This window comes from Molothrus aeneus, chromosome 3, assembly GCF_037042795.1.
Source record: "Molothrus aeneus isolate 106 chromosome 3, BPBGC_Maene_1.0, whole genome shotgun sequence".
Taxonomy (NCBI): Eukaryota; Metazoa; Chordata; class Aves; order Passeriformes; family Icteridae; genus Molothrus; species Molothrus aeneus.
In genome coordinates, this window is record NC_089648.1 from 37972215 (window position 1) to 37988708 (window position 16494).

At 41.1% G+C, this 16494-nt stretch overlaps 1 protein-coding gene across 1 annotated transcript; it reads right to left on the reverse strand.

Moving 5' to 3' along the window:
- Positions 1-4871: 4871 nt before the first annotated feature.
- MPC1 (mitochondrial pyruvate carrier 1) lies at positions 4872-15864 on the reverse strand. Its single transcript, XM_066545629.1, has 5 exons — positions 15676-15864; positions 10702-10705; positions 8363-8459; positions 6616-6748; positions 4872-5871 (listed from the first exon to the last, which is right to left on the reverse strand). The coding sequence occupies exons 1-5, from the start codon at positions 15744-15746 to the stop codon at positions 5853-5855; spliced, it is 324 nt and encodes a 107-aa protein (XP_066401726.1). The 5' UTR covers positions 15747-15864; the 3' UTR covers positions 4872-5852.
- Between the last annotated feature and the right edge of the window lie 630 nt (positions 15865-16494).

Consider the following 16494-nt stretch of genomic DNA (forward strand, 5'->3'; position numbering starts at 1 on the left):
TGATGTAGAAAACTGAAGCATACAAAAACCAGCTACAGATGAGCTACTTCCCAGTGTGCTTGGCAGGCACCTGGTAGTAGCCAGGTGTGTGTGTGATTCACAGAACACTCTGAGCTATTGCAAAGCTTTGGAGGGAAAGGTAAAAGCCTTTATGGGCTCACTGTGGCCAAAACAACACATATGCAAGGAAGTACCAAACAGCCTTGTGAGCTGTTCTCTGTGTGGCATCATACACTCAGATCAGGTAGTGTAGATGCTTGGGTTAGCTGATACAGTACTGGATACCCTGCCAAATGTTTAAACCTTTCCTGTTACTAACAATAATGTGGCTGAGAGATGATGCTGACGTTTACCAAGTTACAGTATAAGACACACAAAGTAATAGGTTACTGATCACACTGCTGGCTTTCTGGCTGCTGGCTTGCAGATGACCCATAGAATCAAGTGTTTACAAAAATACCTTGTAATCATTGCTTTCCATGGCTTCCCCAAGAACAAACATAGCAATTGTTTTAGGATTTTAAGTCATCCTAGGTGCAAGGTGATGTGGTATGTCTGAATCTCCAAGACAGGAACATTTGAGATAATCTTGCTACTCCCTTGGCACTGAAACAAGTTAAAATCTGGAAATCTTTCTGTCCCGAAACTGTGATCTCAGATCCAGTCAGAGCCCAACTGCAGTGACAGATTAGATGAGATTAATATCTTGTCCTGTCAGAAGACACCTTTAAGGTTTCACACTACCACAATTCTTCTTGAAAGAGGATACTGACATAATTTACATCACTTGATACCACTCTGAGAAGGCACCCCTTTAGTTAACACATACCTTAGGACTAGAAACACTATTATGAAATTATTCCCATCAGCCTATAAATCAACATCAATTAGAGCAAGTTACAGCAATGGTTCTCCTCTAAGTTATGTACTAAATGCTTTCGAAATTATTAAATACTTTCCAAATTTTAAGTGGCTTACTTTGTACCTTTACATTTTTCTAACACAATGGACCAAATACAGCCACCATGTAAGTGCTGCCGTAACTGACACTGCCTTATCTTGCACCAAAGGCTGGGTTTGGACCAGTTGTCTCCAAACAAGTTTCACTTAATGAGAAAGACATGACCCAGATTTCAGACGAAACGAATAAGCGTAAAATTCCTAGTCTTGTTGCCATAGTTACTTGAAACCTGCTGTTAAAGAAGGTGGGAAGACAGGGAAAGGATGAAGAGTAGGAAGAGAAGAGAGCAATATTATGGTCAGGCTTAGGCCATGTGATAAAGAGAGGTGATGATCTGGAAGGAGCAGGACCCCAGTGATGACACTCAGAGCAGGTTATACAGAAAACCATTATTTCTGCCTTCTGGCTGCTATTGAGTTGATTCAATGGACACTGGTTATTTTTAAGTGGTTACCACAGTGACTAAATGCAGTGCACTGGTAGGTATTAGATCTGCAAAGGCAAAAAGGGATTGGGCAGGGAGAGACAGATTTCTCCACAATTAATTTAATAAAGAAATTGCCTAATTTTAAACACCAGACTGATTGCCTGTCTACTTTATAGAGATTGTAAAACTTGCAGCAATGTCTTGCTTAATCAGAACAAACTTTTTAGCTTTTGTGTAAGTTGGCAGCAGAAATACTCCAGCTCTGCAGAAGCAGAACTGCAGTCATATTGCATCAGGCAGTGAGCCACTCTTCTTCCTCAAATGCAGATAGGACCAATGCACCCTGTGAGACACAGGATGAAAACCTAAGAGAGCTGGTAACTGTGCTTGTGAATATTTCCTGTATTACTGTTTTATATTCTATTGATAACTTTGAAGTCTGTCACGTGAGCGTGAAGAAACATTGTATTCATTAAGGGCTTGGGACTAAGTGATATGAACATACTACTCTAATAGGTTATTTTATTACTTGTCTCTATCTCATCTTTTTATTCCTGATCTTTTTAAGTGCATTCACATTCTTAGAACTGACATGTAAAGAAATTAATTGTGTCTGCATCCATACCAGTGTAATACAGATTCATGTACACTGGAAACACACACAGTTGAAGTAAATGCATTTGGTAGTTTGACGCTCTACATAATAGTTTGACCATAACAGAGTTTGTATCAGCATTCATGCAAGAACTCAGGGAAAACATTGGAGTAGTTCTAAGACTGGTCTGTCCTAGTCTAGGACTGTATTTTCTAAGCACTTTATTTCCATGTCAAAACCTGTCTTGGTCCCAAGGAGAAAACTCTCCCTTTTTTACTGCCTCCTCTGTCTCTAAACTTACTGAGACTTTCCCCACTCAATTCTCTACTGTGCTGTCCTTGCTCAGATGACACCATTGTGCTTTGTATGGAGAATAAAAAGTAACCCTCAATGCTATGGAGAACTACATTTTACTACAAATGGGTTTTCTCTGAGAGCTGGCAGACTGTATTGGTAGCACTGGGGCCAAGAGATTTTTCTGCTGGTTTTAGAGTAGGGAACATTCACTTTATACAGAAGCCTTAGAAGTAAAAATCCTCCAAAACAAAAATAACAAAAACACCCCCAAACAAAAACAAACTCCAAAAACCCCCAAAACAACCGCACCACCCATATACAGCAGCTTTGGCTAAAATGATTATAAAGCATGAGACAGTTGCATGAGGTTGAACAAAATTCACTATCAGTAGGTGTTATTACATCATTACATTCATTAAAGAATCCTTGCAAAGTAATTCCCTCTCTTCCGACCACACAATTATGGTTATTGCTTTCTGTCATGTAATTACCATGCTACCAAATTATTTCCACATTTGAATCATAAATAATCAAGCTTCCAGATCAAGGACACTCAATCTTGCAATAGCAGAAGAAATTGTGAGCTAATTTGATGCCATGGTCAGTTATAGTCTTAAGTCTTCCCTTTCGAAAGCGACTCAAGACATCTCCAGCTCAAATTGGGGAGAAAGGGGGAAGGGACAGACTGAGAGCTTAGCTGGTAGTCTCTCCCACTTGAATTCCTAAGGGCGTTGCATTCCTTACAAGCAGTGTAGCAGGACTTTCTCAGAAAGATGAGAAATTCTTTTCTGTCTGAAGACATGAAAGAAGACAGCAGCTGTTGCTATAGCAGTAACCACTGCAGCAAGAGAGGAAAGGCCACGTGGTTCCCAGTCATACTGTGGTGGAACAGAAGCAGAACGCACAGGGCAGTGCCTGGGAGCAGAGCAGCACAGGTTTCTAGTGATAGGATATATCCTACAGATGAAAGTTGTTATTAAACCAAGCTGTGAAATTAAAACCAAGCAGGTATTTCAGAACAATAGCAAGTACAGACAAGCCCTATAATCTTATAAATCAAAAGCAAATACTGAGCTCTAACTTATAATTAATCAGTAAAACTCACAATGCCCCATTCTTTCATCCAGTGCTACCTGAGGGGAATAAGAAAAGAACAAAAGGAAGCACAATTAAGGTTTTCAAACTCAAGAATACACCATCTCCAGTTCTCTTTAAGCTATTGTTCTCCTCTTTGGATTATCCCAAGCAGCCCCATCCTAAAACAGCCATATGCCAGTGTATTTCAGTGTTTTGTGCCAGAGGAGTAGGGTTCTGACAAATCATAGAATTCTTTATTGCAAGAACTCCTTTTAATAATATTGCACTGATCCCCTTACACCCAGCACCTTTAAACAAAGAAATGGTATGTAAACAGCTTGATAATTAATGCTTTGATTGACACAGGCCAGAGCCACTTGATGGCACTCTGCCCATATAAACTGGTTTTGTCACTAGGCAGACTGACAGGCAGTGGAAATCCAGCCCACACTGGATTTCCCTTCCCAAACAGGGCCAGGTCCCTTCAAGTCCCACAAAATATGGTTTGTTGCCACCCTCCCCCTTTTCTAAGTCTGTATGGGCTGCAGGAAGCATCCCTGGTTTAACATCTAATTAAAGCAGGGTATAAAGCCCACTCTCCATCTGCAATTCACTCTTGCTCTAGTCCAGTATGAAAGAATTTGAGCCTTATCACAGTGAATGGATAAGAGGAAGAAAGGAGAGATAGAAGGAAATAAAGTATGGTGCAACTACCAGGAAAATGAGAGAAGGGACTCTTGCAAATGGTATCCTCTGGGTAAAGGAGCAAAGACAATCAGAGCTAATGAACAGTGATCAAAGCAGGTGAGGGTAGAGTACAGCCTGCACTGCAAGCTTCATGCAAGAGCAGCATAAAACATTTCACACCAATGAAGATCAAACTCAGTTGTAGCTTATTTTTTCCCTCCAGAAGTAATATAACAAACTATAAGGTGCCAGAACAATCAGCTGTCCTTATCTGCTCGTGTCTCACTACTCATTTGTACAGAAGTTCAACGGTGCTTCTATTCCAGGAGACAGGGAGAAAGGGGGATGACTACTTTTGTGACAAGACAACAGTACTGAGGGGGCAGCTTTTTTGCAGTAACTTTTCCAAAGCAAGAATCGGCAGGCAGTACCAGCCTTAGCCATCCAGCAGATGTGCCCTATTTACATCTTTCCTGTATGTCCATCAAAAAAAGTTAACATCACAATAGAAGATGGTCAATTAAGACTTGCTCTAACTGCTAGAAGACAATAGCTAATACTGACTTAGTTGCATAATAAGAGGTCTGAATTCAACCCTGCCTATCACACTGGAACTGCTAAGCCTAAATACTACCCCCACACACAGTTTTTTGCTGCTGGGGGAAGAAGTTTTAGGTATTGGGATCCACAGGACACTTACCTAAATTCAGTAGATACCATTTACTTTTTCAGCCCGTTTTTGCTTCATGCTGTTGCAGTAATAAAGTGACACTCCATAATAAAATTTCACTTTTGGGTCTGTTATCACAGTATGAAAAACAAAACTGTTCCAAGTATTCAAGAGTTTTATTGCCATTTGGAATATGTTTATTGTTCAAAAACACTGCACTGAAAAAAAATCTGAACACACGTTCTCACATTCTTTGTCAATTTTACCTTTACAGCAAAGTAACTTTCAGGCAGATCATGCAGGAAAATCACTCTCACAATGAAGTCAAAAACCACTGAAAGGCACTTGGCATCTTTCAGATCTTAGACTCCAAACAAGTTTAGTTTTTGCCTGTGTAAGAATTACATACATCTAGAATAACTCAAACAGTAGGAAAAAATAAAATCCACGTAGAACTTCTTAAAGAACAGTATCAGGCTTCGTTGCCTTCCTTCATTCAGTGCTATGCTTTTGTTTTCCAAGCCTTCTTTAAATAGTGTGCGACATAAAAATGGATGTTAATGAAGTCTCTTTACTGAGAAAAGGCATGCAGTGAGGGAAGAGGGATGGCTGCTCACCCCAGGCTGCCTATCTACACATTTGTTCTTGTAGATCAGCAAGCCACTGCTTAAGTTAAAAAAAAATAGAATAGGAATGAATGCACTCAAGTTAAATGGCTTTTAAGAATATGTTAATACAAACAATGATACCACCTACAGTTCTGTTTACTGACCTCTGTTCATGTTGATTTTAAAATGAGTTTTGTCAAACTATTATGGGCCACTTTTGTACATTGTTAGATAAAAAAGTTGGTTTTCAAATATTGCTTGTTATTTGGGTGGATAATGTTTTATTAAAAGGGTAGTTATTAAAGATCAGTAAGGCAGCAAGACTTTAAATGTAATGGTTTACATCGCTGAATGTACTTTTTAAAAGGCAAGATAAAAATATTATTAGAAGAATTCTTGGTGGGGTCATATTCATAATGAGTGTTTCTGTTTCATCCCCACTGTAATTGTCACAGCAACTGTAGATGGCATGTCTTCCTTGGTTGTCATTCAGGATGAATACATTCCCTGGCTTATTTCAAGTAATATATTTAGTTCTTTTTCTCCAGCCTGCCAAAAGAAAAACAGCTTTTGTAAGAGTGAATATTGAAATACAATTGCTATTAAAAAAACTTTATGAACGAAGGACATTGTGCAAAGCTGCAAGTAGACTTGTCTCTGCATAAGTTACTGATCAGTCTCATTTTTTAATTCACATGTCAGAAGGTTTCATTCTCTATTGCTCCACAGTAGTTTCTTGGGGCAGAAGAGAGAAAACCCATAATCCTGATCACCAGGATTGCTTGGGGCAGTGTCTGCACTGCTTGCTACACAACCAGGGTGTGAGACTGAACACAGTCTGTTCCCCAGGCACACTCAGTTGGCTCCACCTCATGTATGAAACAGTCAGCTCTGATAGGTTTTGTGTGACTTCTCTTCCAGATGTACCGCTCCTTCACAGTTTTATGGATGTTTTCCATCTCAGGAATTAGTTACCAAGATGCAGACGAACCAACAGACTGCACAAAAAAAACCCCCAAAATAGCCAGCAGCTGCTGAAGGCCCTGTCTACACTCCCTCACGACCATAAGGGCTTCCTGCCTTTTCTGTGTGCAGACCTCAGAAGGTTCAAAGGAGGTGCAAAGTAGAAAGTTCTGCCTACTGACAACAAGCTTGTTAACAGGTTTGCAAAAGGTAATGAAGTTAAACAAATTCAGAAACCATGCAGAGCTTTGCACCACAGTTAAAAAATCACTAACAGAGTATTCCAGGAGCCATCAGTTTATGACTTCCCCATTTAAAAATGTGACTTGCCTGTATTTGATCAGTCGTCCTCCTTGAATAAGTTGTGCAATTTCATTAGTGAAGTGGCATGCAAAAAGAAGCCAGTTTCTTGGCTGCACTTTGTAGGCAAATCTCATGAAAGTCAAGGAGTAACAACAAAGTGCTGCAAAGGATGATAGATCTTGTTAAGAGACTGTAAATATCTGCATTTTGTTGAGTCACAATTTTCATACTAGTAAAATGTAATGACAGGCAGAAGATTTGTTGCTGCTTATGAGTTTTCTAACCACCCTACAAACGTGTCCACTTTGAGGATCCAATGCAAGAAAAGACAAAACAGTGTTCACTTCTACTACACAAGAAAATCTACATGGCTGCAGCTTTCCATAAAAATTGATTTTACTCATACACTCTCCTGTGATGCAACTGAAGCCTTCTTAGTTTATTATCTAAATTACCTCAGCCAGAAAATAGGAGTTTATCTCAATGAGACATAGTCTGTCATATACTATTATTCTGACAACTTCTAAGACAAAGTATTTTTAAAGACACTAATAACCTAAATAGAGTTCTTTCTGGGTACATTTTAAGATCAGGAGCTTTTAGTGTCCAGGGAATCATGAACATTCAGAAACATGAAGCTTTGTCTGCTTTCCAGAAAGATGAGAAACTATTTTGATCTACTCTCCGACCATAATTTAAATTCAGGAAACTACAACCCAAGAATTTCCTAGTTTTGTAAAGTTCTGATAGGCTTAAAGAAAAAATTGGTAAATTAATTGTTCAAGGAAAACAGTCTTTTTAAAAGTACAAATATTCTTTTTTCATCCCCCTGCTTCTGTACACACAAACTATATATACCTGCAAAAATTTAAAAAGGTGTCTCAACACTGCTGAGCTGGGTAGCTGCCTCCAAAACACTATTTGCAAAACAGTTTTGCTGTACTGGAGACTATTTAAACTATTCTTCTGTCTCAAGGAAGCTGATTAAGGGACTGAATTACTCTAAGCAGAGCCTAATGATAATGGGACTATAAAATTTCTTAAGCCAAATATATTTTGCTTGTGGGAAGAAGAATTACTCAGAATTAAGTTAAGTGAATTAAGGAAGAGATATAATGCCAAAGTTAAGCTAATAAATTAAAACTGCAAGATTTCTAATCCTAGAAAATAATTTGAACATAGAGACAGACATCTAGGCAAAAACTATACATGTTCTAAAGAGAGGTGGAAAAATATTGCTTATTATTGCATTTAAAAATAATTTCTCATTAAGAGTCACAATAGTCTCCTATAGACAACTACTTTGCAAGGAGTTAAAGCTTTCTTTGCTGCTTCTTGCACCCTGCTGACCAATCATTACCATTTCTTCACTTTGTCAGTGCTGACAAATATTTAAATCTCACGCTAACCACAAAGGATCATTGTTCTTTATACAAAGAATAAAACTGAGTAGAGATACATTTTGAACAAGTGTGTGCAATAGCTTAAGATAATGAGTTATACTTCAGGAGACAGTCTAGTCTTGAAAACTGCTAAGGGTCAAGAGCTGCCTCACTCTTCCCTCCCAAATTAGTGGAAAGCTTTCCAAAAAAGAGCCCTGCAGTTTTTCAGTACTTCAATTTAAATGGCATCTAAAGCTACGTAAGAAGATATTTGATATCTACATCTGCTTTGACCACAAGTTTGCAGACAATTAATAACATATCACTGCTTAAACGGCAGAAACTGTGTTCTGGAGTTAGTTTCCTAACAAGAAGTTTGTCTCAGGTCTTACCAAACGTCATTCTGCCACTAATAATTTCTGGCGATTTCTTCATATCATTAAAAGCAGCAACAGGAAGACCCCAGTTGGCAACTGGCCCCCAAAAGTGCTGTGAAGAGGGAAAACAAATATAAAGTTAAACAGAAACAAAAATCACCTGCAGTATTCTTACAGTTTTTTCTTAGCCACACAAAACTACAAGGGAGGGTTATTGGTAAAATTCCAAGAAAATACAGACTATTTTTAATGTAAGAGAGAAATTAAACCTTTCTTTTAGTGGTATCTACTCTTCAGAAGGAAAGGTAAAGGACCCTACTCTGGATCTTCTTTCAGATCAGAGAGGAACTATCTAGAGCCATTGAAATAGAATTCTGTGTAATTATAGCTTAACAGTCACTAACCATCTGATTGATATTGTCAGATTTATAGCTCACTTCTGCACAGAGAATTAGCATTTCCCTCTTTCAATTAAGGCTTCTCAAAAATATAATGAAAATGTAAGGACTTGATGAAGTGAAGAACTGAAGGTTCATTTTCATTTTATGCTGAGGATGAAGAAAAGTTCAGCAAGCATCTTGTGAGTGCTTACACCCTCTCTTGGAAAGAATGGGGCCAGCAAGCAAAGCAAACTTTACCCTGAGCTACACCTGCAATTGCTGAAATATTTGGTGAATACTTAAAACTCAGTAATTCAACAAATGTCAGAGGAGAGCAGTTAGCAACAGGTGTGTACACAGATAGAATAGAGACAAGAAGTGGAAAGGATCAAATCAGAAAAACTGATAAGTTTATTTTGATAAGTATTATCTGAAAGACTCTAAACTGAGCAAAATAACGACTTGAGTTCAATTTCTGCTACTGCTATGAGCAAAAAGGCTTCACCAGAATTCCTTCCACACAAGATGCACACAGTATTTGCCTCAGCTTCTTCTAAATAGAAACTCATTCTCAGAAGTAACTTGGTCAGATACAACAAAAGAGATGCACCTCACAAGAAAAAGCTTTGCAGATACCAGCTATATCCATTCTTTTGACACTTTCTGTAACTGTAACATGTTTAATGATTTGGAATTATCAGGGGGTATTTAAATTTCTTGCAATTTTCATTCTAAGACTGTCTTGCCAGTCTTGCTTGTAACAGTATAGTCAGACTAAAAGCCACACTTGCTTCCTGCAGTTGCAATAGAAGAAACTTAAATAGAAAAAAAGTGAGTTTAAGTTATACACACAATTTTAATAGTTCCAATTCAGTGCAATAGTATTTCTGCAAATTCAGATATATAACAGTATTCTGAAGATCAGAGTAAAAGCATTTGTTTGCTATATTCCTAGTGATAGGAAAATTGACATCTGTAGTGGTTAAAGCTCTCAAGTGCATCAGAGGTAACATGACACAACTGAGGAGAGTTGCATGACTACATGGTATTTCAAATGTACCACCACACCAAAGCAAACTTCAAATGGAGGGACACTACCTGTACTTGGTGATGGTTTTATAGTAATTTCAGGGGTCTCATTTGAACAACTGCAGTTTATGAAAAATAAGCTTTTTTTCTTGAATCTCTGAAATATTTGCAGCTTTTAAGAATCTGAGTGACAAATTCTGTTTTGAAAAGTAAATTAAATCAATTTGATATTTTTACATAATCAATTGCCATTAGAACATAACCAAATAATACACCATAGATTTTGGACCATTCAAATCCAGGCTGTGCAAGCTGAAGAATCATCAGTAAACAAAAGTAGTGCAGCAGTAGATTTTCTCTGCTGACAAGGAGTTTTATTTGGAACCTTGAGATGGCTATCAGGCTTTAAAGGCGTCCAGGCAGGCAGCCCTTTGAAGTCTCACAAAAATTAAAATATACCCATAAGTTTGTCTTTTGTCTAGGTAGAAGAGCAACTCTTCCATAGCATTACGATTCACAGTACAACAGGCATAAAACTCCCACTTACAGTTTAAGGAGCAAACAGTAAGGGTCCAGGACAGAAGAATAGTGTGAGTTATTTTGTACATTTATTGTCTGGCCTGAAGGCTGTTACAGATAAGGCAGGTAGTTTGGTTATGTAACAGTATTGCTGTTACGTAGAATAAAGGGTTTCACACTGCTCTGACCTTCTTAGCAAAAGAGCATGAAAAAGACAAAGCCGCTTTAATTTAAGGCATTCTGAAGATGACTTGGTCATCTTAGCTTCACACTTGCAATTAAATATTCCTAGTGCATCACTCCTGGAGGTTTCTATTATGCCTTTCAGGTGCAGACAAACAGTACATAGCAGTACTAAGGGAAAAAGACAGCAAGTTACTGAAGTTAGGAAGAAAGTGAAACCAGAAATCCCCTCCCTTTTCTTACCGTACTGTTCAAGTGCACCATCATTGTTTTCCATTCAAAAAGCACATGAAAGAAAGAAGAAAAAAAAAAACAACACATTATTTTCTTTCATAATCTACATAGACAAAAGCATACCACAAATAGAAAATAGGCAGAAGTCAGGAAGCTGTCACGGCATTAACTTGGAATAATGCATTGGTGTTAAAAAAAAAATCCCATTTCCCACAAAAGTTATCACTGTGACAAGTGTTTGCTGCTCTTTTCCCCAGCTACATAAAATCCCATTATGGTCAGTGGAAGACATTCAACCCTTCAGAGCACCCAAGATCCCACCCCAAGTACTTTAAAGGATGCCAAAAGACATCAAGCTTTGTCATGACAAAGCTAAACAGCTAAAATTCTTCAGTGAAAGCTTTGAAGTTGCTTGGAATTCTCTGTATACCTCTAAGTAGGTCAAACCAAAGATTGCCAGATATCTTCCTGTCACTAAATTTGGGTCAACTGTGGCTGTACCAAACATAAGCTATAACACATTCTCAGTGATATATGCAATTACACTTCTGTCATGTATGGGGTTCATTTCAGTGATAATCTAGGTACCAGTTTAGGTAATAACTTAATGATCTATGCACAAAAGATAAACTACAGCATACATTTAATATTGTTTGCTGCAAAGCTTTTGTAACAAAAGCTTACTAACTTTTAAACACCTTCTTTCTAATAAAGGTACTGACAAGACTTAGTTCTGAATTAAGACTTACAAGAAGGCATTTCTTATGAGAAATAGGTAGGCTAATAGAAAGCCTGAGTTGCAGAACACTTTGTAACCATCACTTCCCTCACACTGATTTCCATGTTCTTAGATGGCCATTTTATAAATAGCTATGGTAAGGGAACAGTCAGGTCTACTTAGGAAATCACAAAGGACGTGTGTTTCAGTGAGGCTTCACTACAAGCTGGTTCAAGGTGCTTCATTTTAATGCCCTTGACTAGTCTAACCACTTGTTTGTTTCCTCTTTAACTGATTGGCAGCAACAGTTGACTGAAGTTCACAAGACAAATGTAATCTTAAATTTCTTCATAAAACCTTAACGAAACAAGTTCACATGTGTCTTCTGTCACATTTTTGTGCCAACAGAAGTCAGCCTTAATTTTTAAAGTGTAAGTTGTTTCCAGGGAAGTAAAAGCCTAAAATAGAATCAAACTGATACTACTTTAATGGAGTAGGCAGCTCTGGCTAAGGTCTTCTAAGGTTATCCTTACAATCACATGGGAGTGGAAAACATACTTCTAGAAGAGGGCAAACCAAGGGCACATAGACTCTCCCAGGAAACAGGCATCCAGCCCCAAAGCTCTGCAGCCAAGAGAGTTGCAACACATGCACCACATCCAATAGTGAGGATACTGCCCCATGTGCATGCTTCTATTTCTGAAGTGACTCCATTCCAAATTAGTAGTTTCCAAGAACTAAATTCAGTCCCTTGACAAAGAAAACATTGAACTAATGTTTTCAGAACTGTGAACAGCAACCGTTGGACTTACTCAGTTTCCAAGTATCAGTTTTCTGTATAAATGTCTAGACAAGACAAGAGGAACCCAGAGGTGACAATACCTTGTATCCGTACTAAGTTCATTCCAAAAAGCCTACAGTGGGAAAGACTTAGTTCTCTAAAATTTTTGCATGTATTTTCCTCATTCTGGCAATAAGAATATTAGTAGGCCAGGGACCATTCTGCAAGTATAGGGGAACTGTCACTATGTGTTTTCCCCATACTGCCATCCCCTAAGTGGAAAGGGCACTGCAAAACGGCAGATTGTTCAGTTCTCAGAGCACACAAGACAAGCAGGTGTGTGTCCTTCAGTTTCTAGCACACATCACAGAGAACTTTTTATTTTAAAGTTTTTACGTCCTCATGTTTAAAGATTTACTAAAGAGAACTGAAGATCAGCTAATTTAGGTTCTATTACCCATGCTAACTCCTCTGAAGTTTTTTTAAATTAAAAGAGAGTTCCTAGACAGCTCACATCAGTTTAAGTGCTCAGGCTTTCCAGAAAATGAACTACCTCTATTTCAAAGCCCTCTATATTAACAGAGTCGCTACATTTGCATTGCTGAGTCATCAGGAAGAGACATTTCAGAAGTGCCCCAGCACACTGCAATGTCCATGCCTCTTTCCCTGTTACCAGGAGATTTTTGCATTCCTTGCAATTCATTATATGATCAAAGCAATTTAGGCTTCCACCACAAGAAAACGACAGCTTGTCTAGAATGATGTGTTCTGTCTTAAAAGAGGAGGGAAGCTGTTTTATTAGATGCTTTTCAGAAGATGTGTTAAATCAACAGGATAGGAAATAAGAGGATGCACTTGCATACTACTAGAGGCTTAGATAATATGACTATAGTGACAGCTGTCATTTTTAGAATCTGGAGAAAAAATGCAACTTCAGGTTCACAATACCTAGAGCTGTCAGGCTTTAATATGCTAATCAGCTAGTTTTAAATAACATTACTGCTGCATTTTACAAGCAGGAAAAGTCTACCTACAGCTTATGTTCTTACTATGCTCATTTTGAAGCATTAGGATGCAGTTAGGGTAAACTTGTATTTATATGATTTACAGTTATTCAGATCCCTATTAATCACCACTAGAGAAAAGCCAGATGTGAAACTGGCAGAACAATTAATTTTTAATGACAGTTTTAAAAGCAACTTCTCCTGTTTCTTTGTGCAAGATCTAAAAGCTAACCCATGACATAATGCAATTCCAATGCCAGACATATCCACCTGAGCAAAGCAGCATGCAATCATTTTGCTTGCTTTCATGTTTGCAGGTTATGAAGCTGAAATCGAAGCTACTTATTCCAAAAGTTTTCTTCAAGTTTTTGATTGCCCCGAGCCATAATAATGGAGCACTTAATCCACCACTTTGGGTAACCTAAGTCATTCTATTGAGGGTCAAGCAATCTAAAGCCTATCACCAGTATCCCAAACAACACCTTAATTCATTAATTCTGACAAACAAGTTGCACATTTATAAAGCCTTGATTCCCTGCAGTGGTTAGATGCTGATTTTTGGAACAGACTCCACAGTCTCAGAGCTTTTAGGACACCTTTTCTCCATGAGCAAAGAAAGGACGTTTTTTTCAGGCTAGAGTCCTGTTGTCTGAGGAAGAAATCACCTTCAGGAAGAAATGCAAAAACATAACTCTCCATTTCTTCTTATGCAGAAGACAGACAAGTCTTTATGGACAGCTATTTAAATTTTAAACCCAACAAAAAGCCAATAACTTAGACACTCATCTCCTAGTGAGCAAGAAACAATGCTGAAAGGCCAGAGCAGATGGAGCAACTGGCTTTAGCTCTTCATGACACACCCAGTAACAGGAGTACAAATTAAGCGGGTGTCTTCGTTATAGCAAGGCAAAACACACTGCATCCACAATGGTAGAAACCTGTGGAATGCTCTTTTTACTGAGATACAGCCACATATACAGCTTGTTTGAAAACTGGGCGAAATACATCTGAAAGTTTTTTTTTTTAAAACTTCTCAGTCTTGGGCAAGGATAGAGATATTTCCAGTAACTGTGATGACATTAGGAAGCACCTGTTATCTCACCTGGATGTTTGTTTTTCTAATGATGAAGCAGATTACTGGTTCAATGGCTATTAACATGGTTCACATGAATAGTGTTACAATCAATTAAATGTTAACACTCATATGCATCTATCAAGCATACATGGCATCCTCAAGACTTTCAAAAGGAATCACAGAAGCCTGCTCTGGAGTTTTGTTTTGCTTCAAGGTTGTTCTCTTGCTTCTCATATTTTTGCCCCACTGTTTCTGTGGATTTTGATTTTGTGAATGCCAAACAAATTGAGCAAACTTTCCAGTGCCTCACCATCCCCACGATAAAGCGCTTCTTCCTAATATCTCATCTAAGCCTATCCTCCTGAAGTTTAAGGCTTTACATTATAATCCCTCGTCCATGCAGCCTTATACCACCTCCTGCTACTTGAGCCAAGACTACATTTCTCAGATAAACAGATGTCCTCCTACATGCTTGCTCAACATCAAACACCAGGTGCAATAGATGTAGGCAAAACAGCAAGCAACAGCTACAGCAAAAGGTTGCCCAACCACCTTTATTAGATGAGACCATTTTTATTTGTTTAGTTTGTCAAACAGCCTGTCAGCTGGAGAAACTTCAGCCTGCCTACCCGAGACTGTTCCTGCACAGTGGTTCAACAAGATTAAAGTATGCTAAAACTGTTCTTTAAGGCAGTCTTATAGTTGCAGTCCAGACTGCCATATCCCTCACGCAAGACAAAGCTTGACACAAGCACTGAGCTGTTCGGGAAGTGACTTAAGCCACGCTCCCACGACAGCGGGACTCCGACAAGCCTCTGCAAAGAGACACCTATTTACACGTACTCAGAGATTCAAATAACCGATCTTCAGTCTGTATCTATGATCAGGCTCGCTTCCGCCAAAGGCAGAGCGAAGCTCTCCCTGCCCTTGTGTCAGGCAGCGGTCAGGCTGTCCCGGTCGCGGGCTCCTGTGCCGCAGCGAGCCCCTGCCCGCGGCGGGGCGGCACTGGCGGCTGTCACAGCCGGGACGGGAAGGTCACGGAGGGGCGCAGCTGCCGCGGCAGCTTCGAAACGCGCCGCGTCACTTCAAGGTCAAGGCCGGTTTGCTCGGGCCGGGGCGGGACAGCGACAGCCCCGACTGCCCCGGGGGGCCGAGGTGACGACGTGCGAGACAAGTGGAACGACGGGACACGACACCTCCGGGCCGGCTCCTTGCTGCCTTGCCCCCGGCCAGCCGCCGGCGAGGGCGACCTCGCCAGGGGTCAACCGGTGCCAACCGTCCGAGCCCGTCCGGGGCGCCCCGAGGCTGCGGGGAGCTGAGGGGTTTGGGGACCGAACGCTGGTCCCTACCGTCCGACCGGGCAGGGCGGTGGGCTCGGCGATGACGCCCCCCGCGCCGCGCTCACCTCATCAGGTAGTCCCTGAACTCCTTGCTGCGCACATAGTCCACGGCCTTACGGCCCAGCGCCGCCGCCATGGCGTCTCGGCGGCAGTGCGGTATCCCTCGATCGCCCGCCTGGCCCGGCCGCCTCACACCGCACCACCGCCGGTGACAACTGCCCCGCGCGCCGCCCGCTTTACGGCACTGCGCGTGCCTCCCCCCCACCCCGCCCCGTCCCGTCACCGCGGCGCTCTCGCCGCCTATTGGCTCCGGCGGCCCCGCCCCCCGCGCGCGCCCGGCCCGCGGAGACGGTCACGGGCAGGGGGAAAGGCAGGGGCCGTAAAGCAACGCGGCGTGAGCAGCGGGGGGAGAGCGTCGCAAAGCGCGGCGAGGAGGGGTCGCCATGGGCCGAGCCGCCGGCATTCCTCCGCAGCACGCGGGGCTGTGTCGCGCGGCGGCTCCGCGGGCCGCGATTGGCTGCGGGGCCGTGGCAGCTGGCTCCCCATTGGCGCGCACCGCCCCTCGCGGGGCGTGTGGCTCCGCTCCCGGTGGCGCGAGCGCGGCGTGAGGGGGGAATGGGGGCGTGAGGGACCAGGTGACACGGTGAGGGCGGCAGAGCTCCGGGACGGACGGAGCTGGCAGGACGTGGAGTTGTCCTGTCTGGAAACATTCCAAACCCACCTGGACGCGTCCCTGCGTCACCTGCTCTGGGTGACCTTGCCTTGGCAGGGAAGCTGGACTAAATGATCTCCAGAGGTCTCTTCCAACCCCAGCTATCCTGTGATTCTGTGACAAGTACTTCGATAATTTTAGTTGGAATGGTCTAAGATCCCATCTCTGACCA

Excerpts from the sequence above, each read along its gene's own strand:
- MPC1 (XM_066545629.1), bottom strand. The coding sequence starts at position 15,746 with ATGGCGGCGGCGCTGGGCCGTAAGGCCGTGGACTATGTGCGCAGCAAG. Across the intron at positions 6,749-8,362 it reads TAGTGGCAGAATGACGTTTG|CACTTTGTTGTTACTCCTTG; the intron begins GTAAGACCTGAG and ends CATCCTTTGCAG.